Genomic DNA, 22,882 nt, shown 5'->3' on the forward strand with positions numbered 1-22,882 from the left:
GAAAACATACATTATGCAGTCTTTTCAAATAATTCTTAAGAGATTGTGTTTGAGAAGGAACATGAGTACACCCTACCTTCATATTAAGTCCTTATCAAAGATATTGCATTAATCCATTATATAGTCTTTTATAAAGTGCACTCAGCTGCACATCAATATGTAAATATTAGTCACAATTCTGTTTAAATAATTTAAATTTATTACTCTCTTTTCACCCCTTGACTTCAATGGACAGGATTTTGGACTAGTATGTGCCAAATTCATTTTGCACTGCTACTTTGCGTGGGAAATCCTGACTCTTGGGGGTAAGAGACTAAAAGCAGCATTTATATTCAGGAATTCATATAAAAAGAGTCAAGGCTAGGAACTACATTCTCTGTCAGATATTGTTACTAGAGAAATCAGAAAATTCTTACCACCATGACTTCTCCGGGCACTTTTGTCTGCCTGTAGTTGGAGGGCTTTGGACAGCGACAGTAAACAGATGAGGTGTGCCAGGTGTCTACCCATCATATCTACTAAAACGCCATTGCCAAATTCACATTTCTAGAGGCAGAGCGCCAAAAAAATTTGATTTTTTTTTGTACACCACAATATACAGTAATACAGAGACTGCTTCTACTAAAATGTTTTTTGTTGTGTTTTTTTTTTCCCGCTGAATGAAGTAACTTAGGACATCGTGGTGATTAACAGGAAAAATCACTTATTTCCGTAAGGCCAGTACTAGCTGCTGTGAAGAATGCGTAGCTTTCCTTTATAATACTAGTGCATCATTAATACAGCGCATTCTTGTTTGAAGATATGGTTCCAGGTGTCAGCAGTATTTCTGTCAAAGAAACGAAGAAATAATCATCAGAGAAAAGAACATCTTTGTTGAAAAAACTGGCCAACATACATACTGCATTTTGAAGAGGAAAGTACTGACAGTCAATTTCTAAGCAGAAGAGCATTTTAGTGCTCTACTTTGAAGATAAATTTGTAGAAAAGAAATGCTGTCGCAGAACTTCATAAATGTGTTATTTGGACATCTTCTCTGTATGACACAGAGAAGATTTTGGAAAATCTGACATTTCACCTTCATTTCCCCCTCTTTATACAACGTACTTGTAATATCAAAGTTCTCCAATACCTTATTTATCCTCCAGAAGTCCCCAGATTATTTTGGCTGCTTCCTTAGGTCCCTTAGACAAAATTTCATGAGGTACTTTCTACCTGAATAAACCTAGCGTTTCTCAGTATTATGTTGCTCATCTGTTGGTATGTGGTGGAAAGATTACAGCAAAAGTATATTTAGTATTTCAGCCTTCTTTGCACTGACTGTTATGAGCTCATTTTTGCCGTAAATAAGGCACCTATATTGTCTGTAGTTATGCTGTGCTGCTCTAAGGTATTATATGGGTAAGTATCATCATTAGCTTCTGCCAAAAGAAGGATACTGTGCTACAAGGATTCTGGTCTGACTCACGAGAGCTGTTATATATGATCTTTTACATCTGCTCCAGATGCTTTTTACAATCTCCTTGTTTTGCTCTCTGGGGTTTCCCCAGGCTCAGCAGTATTTAAGCATCCTTTGTGCAGTTTAAGCCTTGATCCTATCTACGATACTTCAAAGTCAACAGCTAATCACAGCATACAGCGTGGGTTCATCATGGATTTGATTGAAATATAATAAAAGAGACGGTATCTCTTGGGACATACCAAGGGTAGGTCCACAGGTGTAAATACAAACAGGATAACCGAGAACAGGATTGTGCCAGAGGAATGGCTTGAAGCAAATTGTACTCAATGGGAAATGAGTCAACAGATCTTTTAATCAATCTTTATGTACAACTTACCTGGTCTGGACCCATAGGCATCCCTGCCATAGGCATGGTGTTAATGTTCATCTGTCCAATATGGCCACTGCTGCCGTTCATGTGCATCATACTGTAGGTGGCTGGATTACCCTGATGGCTGAACTGCTGCTGGGGGAAAGAACTGAAGCACAAAAGGACAGAAAAAAAAAAAATTACCTTCCAAGAAGCTTACACATTGGTATATTGCCTTCCCTGCACCAGCTGTCAACACGTGAAAGATACGAACTAGAAGCGTAACTAGAACCAGAAGCATAAAAACTACTTTTACATTTCCTTGTTTCTAACTAATATCTGTTTAATGTAGAAACAAAATTCAATTTCCCTCCCAAAAGGAATTTTGAATTTTTAGATAAGCACAGATGTATATGCCTTTCCTATTGTAACCTTTTTTGGAGGCTTCTGTTAGAGCTGTACCATCCATTGTAATACTATTCTGAACTTTTGTATTTTCTCCCAAGTTATTTTTTTAGTATTCAAAGACTGAATGTTGCTTCCAGTTACAAAGATTGCGGAGGTCCAATATGAATAAATGGAGCTAAGCCTGAGATACATTTAATCAATCTATTTCCTAACCCAGAGCAAGATCAAGGACAATACAGACACTACAAATATAATTCTTTTTCCCTCTTCTAAATCCTTTTTCTACTACAAGCTACTTTTATTTTGTCGAAAGTAGGAGCTGTAAGACAATTTCTGAGCTACAGGTTATAACTTGAGAAGTTCACCTGCTCCTGGCCATGCTTCCTGACGGCCAGCCCTTCATCTCAGGGGACTGGTACATTGTTGCAGCCTGAGGATGCTGCATCATAGGATTCTGGGAGGGTCCAATTCTTGATGACATCATTGGGTTGGGAGGGCTTGATACTCTGCTAAACGCAGGATCAGGTTGTTGGCTTATTCCTTTAAAAGACAAAAGACAGACAATACAGTTGTCATCACCTAGTACTTTTAGTTTATCTTCTTGCAATGATGGGAAGGGGAAAAGTCATCCTTTTACAAAGTATTTTCCATGTCTCAGAATGATTGGTATTCAGGTAGTCTGGATTAATAATAAATGAAGAAAGGGAAAAGAACACCAGACAGAAAAAAGAAAACGTTAGTACTCATACCATAATTAGGTGGATAGGGGAATTGCTGTGGAGGAACTTGAGCCATTGGGGGGCCTGTCAAAGCAGTGTCCATGCTTCCCGAGGCCGTCACATTTGGTGGTGGACTGAAGGCCTGAGGTTGCTGTTGCTGCTGCATCATCATTGCCATCCTCTGCTGTCTAAAGTGGTGACTTATTAGCTCCCTGTTACGCTGAGCCACCATTTGAGCATTGAGAAAACCTTGCTGCTGTACCCCAAAGAAAAGAAAAATAATAATAGAAAACACTTTTACAAATGAAATCATGTCAATCAAACCACCTACACTCAAACTCTGAGACCCAGCATATCCATTGTCAGAACAGAAAGTTAAGAAACCCCACAGCCATTACAAAAATCATGAAAATATCAGACAAAGGTTTTCATTAAGTTGTTATTAGTGCTAAACAGATGATAATGTCATCTCCTACACGGAAAAGATTCCTGGCACACTGATGAACAAATCCTTATGAAATCTCATGAATAGGAGAGGTAAGAAACCACCTTTTTTTAATTGCACAGGGGAAAAAAAAAAAAAAAAAAAAAACACAAAGCAAAAGAGAATGCTGTTGAACCATGAAAGAAGGTCCAGATTCTAGACACATCTTTTTACATGCCTCTTTATTTCAAAATGACTGTTTCAGATGGCTGGGGTAATAATTTCTTACCTGTGATCCCACCTGTGGCTGCATAACTGGTCTCATCACTGAGGTATTGCCACTGACTGGATTTTCCATTTTCATTTCAAGCGCTTGACGGGTCTGATTCATGAACTTGGAAAAAGACATTTTAGCACTATTAGCTTGAAAATACCAGTATCTGAACAAAGGAATGGCAACTTCCCCAAAAAAACATCCTTTACAGACCTCTTGAATCCATAAAGTGCAATGGTTCATTTTTGCCTTGTTTGATGTACCTGAAGTACAAAACTCTTCAGTTAAGCACCCACACACACAAAAAAAGAAAAACCCTCCAAACAGTGCAGCACTAACTGGCTTTTTTTTTTTTTTTTCTTCCCTTGAAATTCGCACTTTTTAAGAATAAATATATAGCAGACTATCTATTTGTTCCAAATAATGTTTTGGGCAGAAGGGTGTAACCATTAGGCTTTGCTCCTTCCCTCTCCATCACAAAACCCCAAAGCCACACAGACTGAATTAGCATCACAGAACAGCCAAGGGAGAACACAGTATTTCCTAAGGATTAAACATTGCCATTCCATGTCACACAGCACCACCTCAGTTTTCCAAGTTTTATTTGTACATTGCATTTGGTATCAGGACTGCATTTTCAAATGATGAATTCAATGCTGGAATCATGCAGCAATTTTTAAAGCAGTGCTTTCAAACCAGTAGTAGAGCTATGTGGCTGTTTCTACTCTCTCTCTCCTTTCATCCTAAAAAAATACCTAAAATTACATCAAATCAAACCCCTATTTCAGTAAGCCCAAATGGTTAGTTAGAAAACACAGTCCAAAAGAAGTTACACTTGATTTGCAGGAGACATGCAGCTGCCCATTTCATGATTCATGGAGATTCAGAAAAAATACTAAATCTTAACATGGATAAAGAGACCTTCCAGAGCTACCTATTACTAGAGTACTGTTTTAAGTAACAAGAATGTTGTGTGCTGCAGGAACCAATCCAATCTGTAGCTAAGGAGGCTGATGAAGAAGAAACACTTGTCCTAAAAAAAGGTTCTTTCACTCCTACAGCCATCAGGCGGGTCAGTGAGAAAAGCACTGTCAAAATGAAAGATCCGTCCTTTCAGTCATCTGCTGTAATGTCAATTTTCACATTCGTGAAGCAACACAATTCAGTGTGCACCTTATTCCATTTTGAAACAAGAAGAAAGTGTAAACGCAGGAGCAGAAGATTACCTGCTGCCCCTGAAGCCTCTGCTGGAGCTGCATGCGGAGCTGCTTTGGTGTATTGGTTCGAGGTCTCATCACATTTGCTCTAGGATGCATACTTTGAAGTGGAAAATTGCTCTGTTGGCTCATCTGATTCATCACTGAATTAAAGGATGGCTGTTGTCCCTGAATGTTACTAAAACCTCCTTGCATTGCTGCCCCTTGCCCTTGATAGGGCTGACCATATAACGAAGGCTTCTGGTCAATCATAACTGAAGATTCCTGACCTTGAAATGAATCTTGTTTGGGTTCCAAAGCTTGTCCCTTCAACAAATACAAAAGTGTTTTCACTAGGAGTATAATCTTTAAGTAGGAATTCCTAAAGAAACAATAAAGCTAATACAGCATACAACAACTGATGTTTTCTTGGGTAGAACATAGCAGGGACAGATTACTATTAGTTGTGTCTCCAGACAAATTAAATCATAAAAGTTAATATTGATAATAATAATTTCTTGTAAAATCACTTCTGCTGCACAGTGCTTACACAGGCAGACCAGTATCATTATTTAAGCCCTTCCACACTTTTAAACTGCTATTTGTACGACAGGGTGATTTTGTGATTTTTAGCAAGTCCCACATTATTAACACAATTTCCTGTTTGCTAGCCATGCAAGTTCAAGCTGGAACTGGAGGAGACCGAAGCGTCCTACTGTGCTGGTTTTGGCTGGGATATAGTCACTGCCGGTCAAATATTTCACAACCCAAGCTCAGCTGACCATGGCTTTACTAAAAAAATCCAACACAATTCTCTGCTTATAGAACTATAGTGATTTACACCCAAAAACTGCTCCCTGCACACCAAGGCATGTTACAATATACTTAGATACGAAGATGCCATTTTCTGTTTTTGTAATGCACAAGAAATTCCATCAATACTGAGCTGCTTCAATGAAAATCACTACTCAATGTAGCTGCTTCCAAAGGCAGATATAGGAAAATGAAGACAAGGAAGTGAGGAGACACACTGACTGAGGAGGCCCTCTTCACTTTCTTTTCAACTAACAAAATAATACAGGTTTTTGGAAAATAAATGGCCAAAATCTCTGCTCACTTACTTGGTTTACAAGATCAGGAATTCCTAATGCTCTGTCGATTTCTTCCAGACCTGTGACATCCGTATTACTCAGCAATGTGTGCAGCTGATCCAAAAGTGCCCTTTCATCATTCTGGCCTTCCATATTTGGTGCTGGACATAAGAGGTCATCCAAAGAGTTTCTAACTAATTGTCTATAAATATAAAAACATTACAACCATTATGGACTATAAAGGCATATACATCGTTTCTATATAATATATTGACCTGGAGATGATGAAGCACTATAATCACGCAGGAGACTGAAGTAAGAACTTAAGTCCCAAATGTAGGTGCTAAAATCTACAGTCAACTGTCACCTATGCTGGAACACTTGTAAATTCTGTTTTCTTCTGGCTTCTGCATGTGCCACAGAGACATGATTTGAGATTTTCCCACCTCTCTTCTTTGTGCCTCCAAACTCAAGGATCGATTGATTTTGTTAGCAATGCCTTTGTGGAACTGGGTTAAAAGATACCCAGTGTCATATCATCAGCAGAAATGGAAATAGATTCTGACTCCAATCTATTATCTCCAAATGCTACATTAATTTTTTTTTCCAGGCCTTAAATTCTTCTGACAAAACAAAACAAAACTTGTATTTAAACTTATCTTAAAACTTTCCCCAATCCTACCTGTTTTGTGAACCTCGCGATGCTTGCTCCATGGACAGCATGTTGTCAGGCCACGATCCTGGCTGGTTAGATGGTCCTGGCTGTCCATATGGATTCCCTCCCATGCCAAGGTTTATCTCATTTGGCCCTGTGAGGTAAAACATTTCTGTGTTTTTTAAAAACAAAAAATGTCATCTTGCTCCCCTCTCCCAGTGTTCACATAAAGCATTCCAGATGATCACACAAATTGTCAAGCTGCTTCATGAGCCTTCCACTAGCATGTTCTAAAGTGCATACATACATAAACTCACACTCAAGATAATTTCAGAAATATAATAGACAGATTTAAATATGACAGTGATCTAAAGGTGCCACCCTGTTAGAGCAGAATCACTATTCCTAATCCTTAAGCCCCTAAAATAGGAACTTGACAGATAGAGCAACTTCACATCCAAAGAAAAACCCTGGCAAATGAAATCTGTGTACTAGCAAACACACATTGTCATAATGACATCAACAACATTTGGCATTTTAAATTCCAAACCAGGGTGAAAACCAATAGAATCAATAGAAACAGATTCATAACAGCATTTTCCTCTGTGGGAGTATGGCCTTACCCATTCAGAGACATACAGCTCTACATGGGAGAGTTTGTGTCATCCCAGTATTTCCCAGTATTTGCAGGAAATCACCTACCACTAACAGTTTCTAGGAAGCAAAGCTGAGGAATTCTGACTCAGTCCGGATTGCACAAATTTCTTCCTGATTTAGCATTATATCCACATATCACATTGGAACAGCAAGTCTGTCTTTTTTTGGTAACAGTCCTGGTAGCCTTCCGTAATAAAAAAGGAAAAAAGGAATGCCACTGCCTATTTTGGCCCTTTTTGGGCATGCTGGCATTGGCACATTAGACAGGACAATTTCAGCTCTAGGCTAAACTGTGGTTAGAGATATAGAACAGAAATAAACCACAGGCTTTAAGACTCTCTTCATGTTGTAGACATGCAGCTTATTTTCCTCCCATGTAAACACGAATACTTAAAAAGAGAACCTGTATTTGCAGTATGGTTTTATATGAAATTTGGATTTTGAAATACTTAAGAAAAAGCTTTAAAAACCCCTGATTTCCAAGAAGTTAACAGCAAAAAATAATTTATATAAAGTGCAATTCATTAAATTAATCAGAATACTTGTATCTTCACATGTAATGGCATTTAGTTCCTGGAATTTAGCATGAATTATCTGTGTATGAAACATACTGATATCACCTGAAGAAAAAAAAAAAAAAAAACACCAAAGTCATCAAATGTCCCAGTCAGGGAACAATAACAGTCTTTACCTCCAAAAGCCTTTGGATGGAAAGCTAGTATCAAAACTGGGAAGATTCTGATGGTGAATGCTTACTAAGAAACTAGTGAGACTGTGCTAAGCAGGACATTACAATGTAAAGAACTTACTCATGTGCATCATTTGCTGTTGTAGCATTGGTCTTGTACCAGGTATGCTATTGGAGCGAACAGGCAGCCCAGACAAAGAGCCACCCACTGTGGGTCTGGGAAGGGAAGCATCATACTCGGGTCCTGGTCTCAACATCGAAGCAGAACTTGTAGGTTCCAGTCTGTTCACCTTTGAGTTTGGCAAACCCCAGTCTCCTGGGGTTGTTTGATGTTGATTCACAGCTACATTTCTGTTGGGAGCGCTTGCTATAATGAAGAGCAGAAAATATTATTATTTTTCATCTAGAATACGTTACATACTTTGGGTCTAGAGTTATTTTTATGGGATTTTGTTTTGTTTTGCCAACAAGGACACCAGGCAATGACAGAGCAATTCACTGAACTCCTAATGAAAGCATCTAAAGCTTATCATGCTGTGTTTTAAATTCTCAAAGAACCATATTCATCTAAACATATTTTAAAATATTAATGACTGACTGCTATCATGACCTGTTCTTGCTTCTATATATCAAAAACATACATTAAATTCAAAACTCAAAATAGTCAAAAATAATTTAACTACTAAACAAAAATAAAACACTGGTAATAATACATAGATGGTGAACAGTTACATTCTTTACTCTTAGCTAGGGACAGTAATTAAAAAGTATTTATATGCTAATGGTACAATTAATGTTCTTTAAAGTTACAGTTCCTTCTAACCAAAACTCATAATCTTGCAACATTTTTTTACATTAAAAATTTTTCCTTTACAACAAGGTCTATTTTGTACACAATCAACAAACCCAGATTTGCTCCAAAATTTTCCTGGTTTTCAATCATTCTTGGACTTCCACCCATCAAGTTTTGCTTTTGTAACATGGAGAACGCATTGACATTCCTCACTGGAGCGCTCGAACCCACAGGGCTGTCTAATGACATGGATCTGTTGAAAGGTGGGTGGGTAGTCTGCACAGACTGGGGACTCCTCATACCTGTTAAAAAATTAAAAGATGCATGCAGCTGTATGATTTAAATAGAAAGTACTATTAATGCCTTAAATAAATACGTCTGATCTATTTATGGTCACATATATTTGACCTTAAACAAGCCAGGAATAGTTATTTTGCTTATGTTCTCACTACACAAATCCCATTTTGAGAACACTTAGGACCTTTTTATAGGAAAAGCCACATACAGTTCCCTTTGGCCCTAGACATAAAAAGGTTCATTTTAATTTAAGTTCTGTAATGAATCATTTTTTAAACATTTTGAAACACACTAGTATTACAGACCTCTTTATATGAGTGGACTGCCCAGCTTTGGATAACTGACATGGAGATAGAAACAAGTCAAATGGTTCCATCTGGAACAGGTTGAATCCAGACACAGTGTGTTCCTGAGCACAGTGTACTACAGGGACTCATTAACCCAGAAATCACTGTGCTCCACAGCCGATAGTGTCAGTGGCCTTATGTGTTCTTGTACCTGGTTTTACATTTTTCATTATTCATATTTCACCTCCTCAGGTTACCTTGCAATCTATTGCCCTATATAATGAAGAGATGACCAACGTTATAAAAGGAAGTGACAACTGTAATGACGCTGGTCTATTAGCAAGGTTATCTTTTGCTCCTTCTCAGCTTCCTACTAAGGAAGGCCATTCCTTTCAACATCGAGAAGGAGCACAGATTAGAATTTGCACACTACAAGATGTTTTCTCATCGAATAAGTGGGAAATCAAACATTGGTGCTGTTGCCACCAATCCAATATTATTTCCCTAGCCATCCGTAAGGAACAAAAATTCTCCATTTTAATTCACGACTCACAAAACATTTTCCTGATGTCTTGTCTGTGAAAAATCTACATTAGACAAATCCAGAAGAAACCATAAAATAAGGAACTGAAGTTAATGTCATCCATTTTGTACACAGTAGATGGGTGCTGTCAAGACAGCAATACTGTACATAATTAGCCATTTTGCATTGCATTTGTCCTTGAATGCACAGGAGACCAAGAAAATATTCTCTAAGAATTTGAGGATGCATTATGTTTACATCATGTAAGAAGAAAACCCTAATTAAAAAAAAAAGGGGGGATATTAGATGAAATTCCTTACCCAGTAGGGCATTTCCTTGAAATAATGCTTGTTTTGTTCCAAGGTTATTTCCATTTGCAGACATAGAATTATTGTAAAACTCTGAACTAGTCAGATCACCTAGAATTGCATCCAAATTATCCAAGTCTCCACTCATCTGAAAAAGATGCAGTAAAATACCAAGGTTATTTACTATCATATGGCTATCCTTCAGCTTTTATTTAGCTCCTTGCTAATCTTGAAAGATACAACAGGGAGACAAATGTTTTAGTTCACTGACAGTATCATGGGCTATCTCTTAATTTCCAAAGAACATCAGATACCATTTAGCTACATTTTTTTAGAGTATTTTGCTTGGCTAATATTGAGAATTAGGAGAATCTAGAGGCACACATAAATAAAACAAAAAGCACCTTTGAATATGAACATTTCAGTCATCACAAATTACAAAGATAAAAACAATAATGAGAGTAAACAACATCAAGAATGTGAACCATTCAGTGATAAATAATGTATGTGTCATAAACAAAAAGCCTAATTTGATCACTGGTAAGCACAACAATACATGAAAAGTACCTACAGATTTTGCTGGTCAATTGGAGCCCTAAGCTTCTTTTAAAAAATTGTCTTTAAATCAGATGCAGTTTTAACAAAAAAAGAATTGTATATGTAATGGATTCATATCTCCGCAAAACAAGGTTCTCTAAATATGTTAATTAGATCTCAAGAGCAAGTACTGAAACTACACATTAGGTACTATTACACAGTTTGACTTTTCTGTAAGTGGTACTCAAAAAAAAATGTTGTATTTCATTTGTAGTCAACCATTAGCTAATATAAAAACTGTGCAGTAATTTTCTATTTACGTAGTTATTACTGACTTAGAAAATCCAAGTTCTAAGATATCAACATGTTTTCAGCAAACTCTGCTGTACTGATCAGTATTATCTACTTTGAAGCAGTTCCAAATGTGATGTAGGAATTAAATACAAAAAGAAATATTGTCTACACTTTATAATTTTAAGAACAGCTGTCTCTAACAAGTGCACTGCCATCATTTTACATTATACTGTACCTCCTCTGCTGGTTCCGTTTTTATTTTCATCTCTTTTTCTTGACTAGAAGTAGGAATTGTAGAACTACTGCATTGTCCCATTTTATTATCCACACTTTCTACTTTAGGCTTTAAGTCTTTGGAAAGTGGGTCCTTAACATCATCTTTATCTAGCAGATATCTTAGTAAAGCATTTTTTTCCTTCTTCTTTGGGCTCAGTTGTTCCTGTTTGACAGTGCCCTCTCCACAGGGGGCTGTATTACTAGCATCAAGATACGTGTCTTTACCAGTAGCTTCAGCTGTGATCTTGGCTACCTCTGCAGGAGAATTACCATTCTGCAACAATTTATGTAAAATCCTATGCTTCTCTTGCAGGAGGGACCCATGCATGTTTGAGGAGGAAGATACCCCTCCAGATGTCGACGAAGAAACTCCTGAAGGACTGGTAACGTTGGTAGAAGATTCTTTACAATTTGAGTCTAAAGGCGAGTTTGATGCTGTAGAATGTCCTCTTTCATCTGAGGAGCACGTGAGTAGCTGAAGCAGTTTTTTATGCCCTTTGCTTTCAGATGGTCCTCTCTGACTTTCAGATGCCTCCATATTTCCCTCTTTACTGTCTTTTTCACTAAGGAGATCCCTACTGTTTGACTGGCAGATGGAACTTTCCACTTGGTTTTGTTCACAATACAAACCAGAAGGGCTTTTGGAGTCCTGGGCACTCGTTTTACTTTGCTGAGCTATGCTCATGTTTGGGGAATTATCCAGTTTTGGACCCGGTGAAGAAAGTGTCGATAAAAGGGAAGTTCCAACACCCTCACTAATGGCTTGAAGAGCACTAAGAGAACTGCTAGAGAAACTGCTGTTGCCGGTGTTGCTGGCAGATCCCATTGGAGAGTGCATACCTGTATCACACAACAGAGATAAAACTTATTAGACTACAGTACCGGCTGTTATCTACTTTTCCTTTGGATTATGTACGACTGCTACATTGAGTTAATTATTTGAAAATAAAATTTGACCATGACATTAGGTATACTACATTTAAGTAACACACAGAACGTCATAAAGAACTGTTAAAAAGGATGAAAGATGGAAATCAGATAAAAAAGAGAAAAGGTACCTTAAAAAAATAAATGAGCTTATAGCAAAAATAAAATACCTGTAACTGGAGAAAACTGGTGTGAACTCATTTTTGGACTCCCTCGATTCCTAGGAGATATCATTAGATTCTGTTGGTTGGAAGTTAAACCAGGACTACCATGTGGTGGGCTACTTATATTTAGCCCATAACTGTTGTTCTGATAAGCAGAGGACTGCATTCCGGGTCCAGAGTTCACTGGACCCATATTTCCAGGGCCTCCATATCGAGTGCTGCTGAGCTGACCCACTGCGTTGGGATCTCCCATACCATAGTTCCTGTTCTGCACTGGCATGCCTTGGCCAGGTGACATGTTCATAAGACCACCAACAGAATTTGTGTTTCCAGCCACAGGTGTTCTGATGTTTTGCCCAACCGAATTAGGATTTGGCCGATATCCATTTTGTTCTCTGTAAATTCAACATCCCCAGAAATCCCAATAAAACAAATTAAAATCTGATTTGGAATTAAGTGCTACAAAGACAGAATATCATTATTAAACAATTTTACAATTTTTTTTCAAGAAAAGCAGTGATATTTCAAGCTTCCACAAAAGCAGAACTAAGCCATGCCACTCTACTCCATTACAGAAGTGCTTAGTCCTTTAGATGATTTCAGTTATAAGTACATACAGTTCCACACCTTCAAAAGGCTTTCATCAACAGTCATTAGTCAGATTTATCAGTTTAAACATCTTCCTTCTTTTACTCCCTTCCTGAGTCAATGCACGACACCATTTTACTGTGCACACTAATGATGCCCTGAACAATTTCAGCTTCTAATTTTTCAGCATCTGGAGGCACTTTAATGCCAGAAGCAGATTCCCCCCAGAGTGGTATTTCAATTACTCTTGCAATCAAAAAGAACAGGTCACGGGAAGTGCTATTTGAGGTACATTTAACTTTGAGTCATCGGTGATACATCTGAGGGGGTTTTGTTGTCTTTTTAATTGGTCTGTAATTAAGAAGAGTAAGATAAAGCATGTAACTGAGCATTTCTCTTTTCAGTGTTTCATCATTATAAACATTAACCCAAAAGAATAATGAATACATAATACAGGCTTCACGCAAGTACAGAGGAAAAAACTCCCTTTTGACTGTGACTGTCTTTCTGCCACATAGTTAAGCTAGGAGTCCCGGTGCTAGCTTGACACACTTAGTTGTGTGCTATGCAGCTCTGCTTCCCAAGCTATTCCCTGTCGGTCAGTTTTACTCAGATAAAATACTCGCTATACTATTTTTTTCAGGTATCTTCAGGGTCAGATATATTTTTAAAAGCTACGACACTTAAATGACAAACAGATACCACTGATTTCACCTGTGAAGGAAGTGGGTAGAGACAAATCCATGGCGGTCATTAGTTACAGGATTTCGAAATAGTTTACTCTTTGTTTGCGCTGTCACTATAGTACCATCCGCTAAAGAAAACCGATACAGTGGTGTTTCAGCATGGCCTTGTGTATAAGCTGTAAAGGAAATACACAAATATAGTTCATATTTAAAAACCCAATAAATATTAATACAAACTCTACCGGTTTTTAACGCAATACTCTTCATTTGCTGAAGATAAAAAGAAAAAAAAAAAAAAAAAAAGAAGAAAAAAGGACACACCCAAAAGAGATATTCAGAAAAAGGAAGCATTCCACATGTTCTCCTGTATTTGTAGAGGGAAGATAAAAGCAAACAAGATTATTTTGATGTTGCAGTACTTTTTCCTCACCATGCACAGCTGCCAAAGTTCTACATTTGTTAACAGATTTCCAGGGCTAGGTGAGTAGGTTTCCCTGGCTTCTCCTTGGGGAGACTGACTAATCAACACTTAAATGGTAATTGCACTAAAATATACAGGTAATTAATATGCAATACAAATGAAACCTGGAGGCCTTCCAAGATGAAGTATTTTTAAGTTTAGAAGTTTATTAAAAATCATGGAAACCACTGCTTTTAATCTGAGCTCTAAATTTCCTGTTAATTTAAGATTTATTTAATCAGTTAAGTTGAAGAACTTCCAATGGAATGGCAACTCCTTTTTCTGCCAGTATGAGTTTCTCTTTATTTAATATCCCGTCTACTTGAATTACTTTGTGAATCCTTCAAAAAGACTAGAGTTTACAAAACTTAGAAAATGTCATCTTTCTTATTGAAGACAGTGGCTGTACTTCACTTTATCTATCAAATTAGCATTACAAAATACATGACACTGGGACACTGAAAATATTTTGAACCCTTGTATCTTGAATAACAAAAAGGCATCAACACAACTGTTACCACTTCTAGTGAGCTATCCTTTAACAAAAGAAAGGATGAATTAAAATAAAAAGAAAGTCAAATTAATGTTAAGCAATGGTAACAAGCTCATGGGAATCAAGGATTATATGTTAACACAGAAATATAGCTGTCACTGTCGTTGCTATATCCATCTGTGGAAAATAGATTACTTCAGGCTCTCAGATCATGTATCTGATATTTTCCATGGAAATTGTTAAAAGAGACACATTAGAAAAACCAACTAACTTCCCTCAGAATTCCTCTTTCTCAAAAGATCATCCTCCTTCAGCTTGTAAATGAGTCAGAACAATTAATACTAACAAAAAATAGGAAAAAAAATTAACACAGGCAAAATTTAGCATTTTTTTTTCTCAGAAAAAAGGCAACCACTACAAGAAGCCGTACAGCCAAGACTGCAAACAGTTTTTTACCTTCATGATAGTGGCGTTTGTTTGACCACGACTGTCCATCATTATGGCATAAGAACCTCTGAATACACCGACGAATTGTATCTTCAAAACCAGGTCTCATGGAAGACCGTAATGAGTTGGTATCAATGTTGACAAGTTTGCCTGTAACAAGAAAGAACATACACAAGTTAAACTCTTTATGACTATGCCAATCCTTTCGTATAAATATGGTACATTTCAGAAGGCTCCAATATCACCATTTTAATTGTTCATCAGTCTAACACCAAATTTTGAATATGCAGAAGTTACATTTATGAATTATCTGCCATGTGAGAATACAATGCTGCCTGTTAAAACATCAATATTCAAAGGGATTCAGATAACTGAATAAGAGGAAGTTAAGCATCCACAGGTTAATGCCAGAGCTTTAGAAAACAGTAACTTTAGTCTCTGGGTACAGGCACACATGTAGGATCCAAACACAGTAAAATTTTCTAACATACCGACCAACTACATCCACAAATTAACATCATGAACGCTAGCTAGCATCTGAAAAAGCCCCATCACATACTGTAGAAAAATAGAAGCTTTCTAAAGAACTTTAATTAGCTTCGGTTATGATTTAAAATATTTCTTATGTGGAAAGGAAAGCACAATGACAACCATTTGAAATGCTGCCAAATTTAAACACAAGCAATACTTTATACCAAGCTGCCAAACAATAGCATACTATAGCACAGAGACAGAAAATGCATCCCACAGTTTTTATTATACCCCACTACCAACAGAGGTACATTGCAAAAACCAGTTGGAATTCTGCTAGTCACTACAGATAGATGATATATTTACATACGTATTTAAAACAAGAGCACAGGGACAAAAAAAGATACCTTCATACCTTCATCTTGGGTACATTTCTCACCTGAAAGATCATGTCTTGTAATAAAGCTCTCTGGATTTGTCGGAAATACCCTTTCTGCAGTTGTGATACGACGTGCCACACATATCATACAGGACTGCAAATCTGTTTTTAAAAAAGAAAGTTTCTTCTTAATTTATCTCCTGTTTTATTCTCTTAAAGCATCTACTAAAATAGCTGAAACATCCTTCACTGTTAAAATGGAACTATAAACAATAAGAATTTAAGTTTTTGTATTCTGTTTCTACTTAAAAATGGATTGCAGAATCTACAGGTTTCATAACACATACCGAATACCAAAAAGCTTTACTTAGAGATTTCTTCTGTGCATAGTAATTCCACAAAATTTCCTACCTTCCCCCTCTTCCATCATAGCTCTTGGCTGAGATAAAGCAAAGCACTGCATTGTTTCATATCTTTGACGTGTATCCTGGTGACTGCCTACATCTTCCAAAAGATCATGAGAGGTTTTCACCATCATCCGGCAATTGAACGTATGACTCTTCTGTCTAGGTGTTTCATTGGTCCAAGCAACTCCATTAACTTAAAAGAACACAGTATAAAATCAATTCATAACTGATTTTTCTTAATTTAGATACCTTGTTCCTAGATTAGAGAGACTAAAGAATATTTTAAGATTCTTTTTCAATATACCATCAGTTCTATGCCTTGGGAATAGCAACATTGAGAACCAAGTAAAAAAATTTTTCCTTTACATGATGCTTTCAGTCACTTGAATGAGAGCTGAAAAGTCATTCACATTTAAAAAACAAGCAGTTCTCTCAGCTAGTCTTGTGGCTTTAAGCAATGTGTTCCTTCAGTATCCTTGTTCTAAGTTACAGGTAAACAAATTGCAAAGGCTAAAATACAGTGTGAATTTCCAGCCCATTTATTTCTGGTGGTGTGCTTTAGTAAGAACACAGTAATATTTTTCAAGACTAACATACTTCTATAATCAAATATTCTTTGTATAAGTAATTAGTTTTGAAAGTTAATTACAAGTTGGGTTTTTTCTTCTTTGGTGGTATTCAAATAGCGTAGTAACAGTGTAGTTAGTATAAGTCAGCTTTTATTACCTGAAGATTTAGGTAAGTTTTTAAGAAAGTCCTTCCGGTCCTCTTCATGCAAGATACCGTAGACACTTGTATTAACCAAATCTTCTTGTTTATATTGCAGATACTGTGTGACATTTTCTGACACAAATACTATGTTCCCATCTCGATTTACAACGAACAGGAAACCGTCCAATGCCTAAATAATAGCACGGCAACATATGATGTAAGACGTACTGCCTAATTCTGAACATAATCTAGTTTAAAAACTATGTGGGTGATAAATGTCAAGACAGAACACATGCGTTTCTTTTCAAGGGTAGAGCTAAAGTTTTACATCTTTCTCTGAAGGAAAATTGTGTCTGGTAAGGAATTATTTAAATATTAAAAATTAATCTGTTCATTTGTTATTCCATTGACCTCTTTCACAGTGATAACCAGCCTTCTTGTTTCATTCTTGCTTTATTTGAACACAAGATAATGAATTTATGACATTATTTCAATAGCTGGATAATTCAAATAAGAAGAAATTCAGCAGAAACAAGTAGTAAAACATGAGCATGAAGACATTTCCACCAGTGAGTGACAAGATAAGAGGGTCTATTCATATCTTAAAATACTGTATTTTCTTAACTGAAAGAAAAATTCAATATCTATGTAAAATAGCCAAGATTCAAAAGTATTTTTTAATGTACTTGTAAATATGTGATTGGTTTTCTAGGCATAAGGAAAAGGTATCTGCTGTGTACCTTCTTTTACAGTTATTCTTAGCTTATTTTACTTGATCACAACATTTGTTTAAAATGCTTCACAATTTAAAAGCACAAACCCCAACACGTATCACAAACCTCTAGTCTGCAAAACCTGATCCACTGATTTTAATGCCTATCCCCAAAAAAAAGCAAAATATTCTTCATACTACTAAGCACTGCTTTAGTAGTAATTTGCTAATGACTGCCAGAGAAAGTAAAGCACAAGAATATGAGAAAAAGCCAAATGCTAGTCTTCTCTTTCCTTCTACACAGACTTTCAGCAAAACTAAGGAAACATGATAGATTTTATTCCTGCCCCTTTCAAACATAGTTCTGTATAGTTCTTGCATACTATTTATTACTGTAGGATTGCAGGCTTTGTTGTAATATTTTCACCTGCCTTAAGTATTTGTTTCCATAGGGATTTACTAGGGCCTAATTTGTACTTGCCTGTAATAAAAGAGGTCCCAATGAATCCTTATCAATAACTCCTTGACCTGTAGAAGATACATCAGCTTTCTGAACATCATCATCATTAGAAACCGCTTTTCCTGAAATCCAAAAGATACATTTCAGTAGAGCAACATTTCACAGAAAGACCACATTTTAATTTTACAAGCCAGATACTAGGAAGTGTGTGAATGAAGGCAAAAAAAAAGCATGAATAAGAAAGAAAGTCTCATGTACTATTAGCAGCTTAAGACCAGAAAAAAAATGTCATGGCTACATAATGGCAAACCCTTTGCTTGCATAAATTGACTTGACAGTTAAAGTTGGATCAACTTGGATTGTGAACAATATTTATTCTGCTGCTTTTGGGATCCTCTGTCTGATGAATCGCTGCTCAATCTTTCAATGGCCATTAAACACACTCATTATACATATTTTAGTATATATTACATACCTATCAGAAAGCCAACCGTTTCCTGGGCTGCATAAAAGGAAGCATGACCAATGGTCGAAGTAGGTGATTATCCCCCTCTACTCTGGTGAGATCCCCCCCCGGGCCTGCAGTTCTGCATCCAGCTCTGGGGCCCTCGAAATAAGCATCACGTGGACTGTTGGAGTGGGTCCAGAGGAGGCCATGAAGATGGTGAGAGGGCTGGAGCACCTCCCTGTGAGGACAGGCTGAGAGAGTTGGGGTTGTTCAGTCTGGAGAAGAGAAGGCTCTGGGGAGACCTTAGAGCAGCTTCCAATGCTGAAAGGGGGCTACAGGAGAGATGGGGGGCTCTTGATCAGGAAGTCTAGCAATAGATCAAGGGGTAATGGTTTTAAGCTAGAGGTAGATCTAGAGGAGATATTTGGAAGAAATTTTTCACTGTGAAGGTGGTGAGGCAGTGGCCCAGGTTGCCCAGAGAAGCTGTGGATGCCCCATCCCTGGAGGGGTTCAAGGCCAGGCTGGATGAGGCTTTGAGCAACCTGGGCTAGTGGGAGGTTGGCAGGGGGATCGGAACTAGATGATCTTTAAGGTCCCTTCCAACCCAAACCATGGGGTATGTTGTACCAGCTGATGGTACAATACAATCTGGTTTTAGTTTCTCTGTGGACTATCTCAAGCTCTCCTGGTATTTTCAGGAAACTGGTAAGAAAGGACATACAAAGTTTTAAAGCCCAAGTTCCTAGTAAAAAAAGTGATGTTAAATACTTGTTTAAACAGAAAATTATTTAAGGTGTATTAAAGGTTTAGTTCAAGTCAAAGTCTGAAGACTCTCAGTTAAATGCTATTGTGAAAAACACTACTCAATCTCCCAAGTAACTACTGCTTTGGAAAAGGAATCACAAGAAAATAAAATTACATATTTTGACTTAGCAGAGAACTGTACCTTGCTCTTTTATCTGCCGAATCTGTCTCACGGTTTCTTTTAAAATAGCACATTTGTCTGGTTTGACATTGAAATTGTCAATGTCACTCAGATTAGCAGATATCAGTTCAGCCAGTTCTTCAATGTATTTGCTTTCCTGCTCACGCCGACGCTTCTCACCGCTGCAGGTCAGACTATGAACCAAAAACATCATTTCATACACTTACATACATACACATTCACATACAAAAGCTGCGTTCACTTTGTAAACTTTAAGGTACTTCATGCAACACCAACCTATTAAACCTAGGTAGTAGTTATTCTTCCAGCAAACATAAATCTGAAGGGGGGTGGTGTGGTTGCGGGGGGTTGCTGGTGTTTTGCTACACTGTTGTTTGTTTTGGGGTTTGTAGAGGTTTTTTAAGAATTTTAAGTACAAATTTATCTTAAGAAGATACAAGAAAGTTACTCATCCAAAAAATCCTCCTGTGATCACACTATCATTAAATACTGAAAATAGCAACTGCCTGTTACAAAACTGTAACACTCACAAGAAAGTATATTTTAACCTTAAAAGTTACTTTAGATTTGTTTATAATTTGTTAGACAAATGAAATAGAATTTTAACATTCTATGAAATCCCTTTGGTTTGCTTGTAACAAGATGACTACAGAAGGTGATACCTCAGAGAAATTTCTAGGCACCAGGACAAAAATGCCATCTCAACATCCAAGAAAATCAGGATCCTAGACACCCTTATGTTGCTGGATAAAGTCTCTCTCTGAAATTCCTTTTCCTACATAATGTGCTGAGTAAAGACACTGTCTACAGCCTAAATCAACAGAGACATACAGAGAGTCACACACAGTGTATGCCAAGAGCAAAAAAAAGGATTCAGGAGAAAGGGAAAGGGCAAGAATGGGCACACTGAGGGAATCAAAAGAATGAGTATTCTTTGAAAAGAAACAAAGTGGAAGAGTTAGGAAAGTATGCATGCACCAGTACTGGAGAAAACAAACACATGATAAAGCAGGGGCTTGAAAGATAAAGAAAGCTAATGAAGGGTTAGGAACTGAAAAACAGACTTCCTGAATGGACAGACAGACACTGGAGAAAAGAAAGAGAAATTGGAATGGAGGACACTCACAAAGAGATAGTGGGATACAGTGGGAGAATCTGAGGATCTCATACACAATCTCCTGCATGATGAAGGTAATTAGCATGGGACAGCAGGGACATATATAAAAGGGAGAAAGACGAGTACACATGATGGCTGCCATTTTGACAATTTTAATCAAGGCTAATGCTCTGTGGGAACAAGAACATAATAACACAGAACCCTTAGCATGTGGTGGAAAGCAATGAGGTTGGAGGGGACAGAAAGCCGATTCCCTCAGATAAGGATCTCTGACAGAGTTGAGTGAGAGGCAGAAGTACAGTATGGAATGCCAAAATTTGAGATGAGGTTGCAAAGAACTAGTCTGGAGAAACAAAAGTCAAAAAAGTGCTCAACCTATTGCAGTATCCTCTGCTGAGCATAACCACATGAAACAAGGCCTGCCAAATCTGATTACCAGATATAAAATACTGTCTTTGACATTTCTGTGAAGCAAGAAGTTTTTCCTCTTTTGCCTTGCAAAATGGCTTCACTGATTCCTTATATGCTCAGTCTATTAAGATTTCTACAAGAGTCTAATTACAGAGCATAGTTACAGTTCATCAGCTTTGGCATATCTACACATAATAGTAAAGTTTTGTATCTTCACAGCAGAAGTTGGCCTAGAGAATTTTTCAACTGAACAAAATGATTAGTTAGAACTTACTCTAAATTGCAATGAAAAAATGAAAAAAAAAAAAATTCATAATACAAAAAAGAGAGGTCTATATAAACCTACCTGGCACCTGGAGTATCACAGGGCAATGGCTTGCGCTTCCTTGACTCATTGGTCAAGCTATCCAAGGAGTTTTCTCCTAATCCACTCATCTTGACCATGCATCAGCAACTAAAAGCAATAAAATAAGAACTGTGAATTAACCTTCTGAAATAATAAGGCAATGAAGGGTGTGTGACCAGAACACTGAAAATACAGAAACGTTGAATAATATTTCCTTTTCTTTACACTCCTTTTTTCTTTGTGTAATGTAAGCACAGCAGCCACAAATAACTGTCATCCTTAGGAATAAATCAGTGGGCTTAAATGACAGTTTCACACTTAGCTTGGTATTAAATCAACAGATTACGATTACCATCTCTAACTCAACAGGTTACTATAATCTTTACCTTCATAGCTCTTGCTAAACCTTCTAAAATGAACAGAGTTTTCTAAAGCTTTGAGGAAAAAACCAACCACTTAGGAAGGCACCTAGTCAAACAAGGGCTTCCAGGACAAGAGATGTAAAGAAAAAAGAGAAGCGTGTACATCACTTCTGATGTACTAACCTTGACTGATTGGGTTTTTTGCTTACTGACTTTTTGTGACAAAAAAAATAATACTGCTTTAGTTCTTTCTAAAGTCTAAACTGAAAGGGCAAAGACACACAAGAACATACTTGCATGAAGCAGCATGGGAGCTGTTTGCAATAACAGATATTGTTATTGCAGGATGTTAGCTATGGGTGGAGAATTTAAAAGGACATACTTCTTACAGCAGTACAAAGCTTGGAGGGCTAGACAGGACAGAGGACTGCTGGCTGCACTGAGGAGCAGACACTGGATTACTGCAGTACATATACAAAGCTCAGAAGTAAAATGGCATCTCTTTAAAGCACAAGGTCTCTTTGCAGCTAAGCAAATGTTACAATGCTTAACATAAAATTGTATTCATAACCAATTCTCATCCCAGTTGATAGACATTAGGAGAAGAAGGATAATACACTTTGTACATCACAATAAAATTACAAACAGCAGTAAAACATAATCCTGCATTTTAAATAGACCATTACAAAAGATGCCTAACTCCAAAACCATGGTTACGGACTGAACAGAACAGATGAGAAGTTGGTTTTACATCTAAACATTTGATACAAAACCAGGATGAATAAGAGAAAACCCAATATACCAAGAGATGGAAGAGCAAGCCTGAAGACTTTTATTCAATTATATATTTCTCCAGGGCAAAAACCTCTCAGATATATTTACAGTTGCCCACCTTACATGAAATTCAAGAAAAACATACTGTTGCACCACTAGATGACAGTATAGCACTGCACAACTGCAGGGATAATATTTTCTTCAATTAAGCAGCTGAATGAAAATCTACTCATCCGAACAAACAAGCAGTTTCAAAAACAGGTTATATAAACAGGCTATGATCGTGCAAAAAGCAGTTGATTATCTGAAGCTGACACTCAACAGAACATATGACTCAT

The 22,882-nt window shown here is 37.2% G+C and overlaps 1 protein-coding gene across 1 annotated transcript; it reads right to left on the reverse strand.

Moving 5' to 3' along the window:
* Positions 1 to 347: 347 nt before the first annotated feature.
* On the reverse strand, positions 348 to 21,503 carry NCOA3 (nuclear receptor coactivator 3). Its single transcript, XM_010082875.1, has 21 exons — positions 21,409 to 21,503; positions 19,535 to 19,707; positions 18,162 to 18,262; positions 16,984 to 17,158; positions 16,262 to 16,450; positions 15,911 to 16,012; positions 15,010 to 15,150; positions 13,629 to 13,776; positions 12,333 to 12,721; positions 11,195 to 12,075; positions 10,141 to 10,276; positions 8,823 to 9,015; positions 8,042 to 8,283; positions 6,603 to 6,729; positions 5,951 to 6,122; positions 4,860 to 5,156; positions 3,649 to 3,753; positions 2,966 to 3,188; positions 2,582 to 2,756; positions 1,836 to 1,977; positions 348 to 826 (listed from the first exon to the last, which is right to left on the reverse strand). Exons 1-21 carry the CDS (start codon positions 21,495 to 21,497, stop codon positions 815 to 817), a joined length of 4,212 nt encoding a protein of 1,403 aa, XP_010081177.1. The 5' UTR covers positions 21,498 to 21,503; the 3' UTR covers positions 348 to 814.
* Between the last annotated feature and the right edge of the window lie 1,379 nt (positions 21,504 to 22,882).

This window comes from Pterocles gutturalis, unplaced genomic scaffold, assembly GCF_000699245.1.
Source record: "Pterocles gutturalis isolate BGI_N339 unplaced genomic scaffold, ASM69924v1 scaffold8120, whole genome shotgun sequence".
Classification (NCBI taxonomy): Eukaryota; Metazoa; Chordata; class Aves; order Pterocliformes; family Pteroclidae; genus Pterocles; species Pterocles gutturalis.

Excerpts from the sequence above, each read along its gene's own strand:
- NCOA3 (XM_010082875.1), bottom strand. The coding sequence starts at position 21,497 with ATGAGTGGATTAGGAGAAAACTCCTTGGATAGCTTGACCAATGAGTCA. Across the intron at positions 13,777-15,009 it reads CAAACGCCACTATCATGAAG|CTTATACACAAGGCCATGCT; the intron begins GTAAAAAACTGT and ends TTTCCTTTACAG. Across the intron at positions 12,722-13,628 it reads TCTACCCACTTCCTTCACAG|AGAACAAAATGGATATCGGC; the intron begins GTGAAATCAGTG and ends TTGAATTTACAG.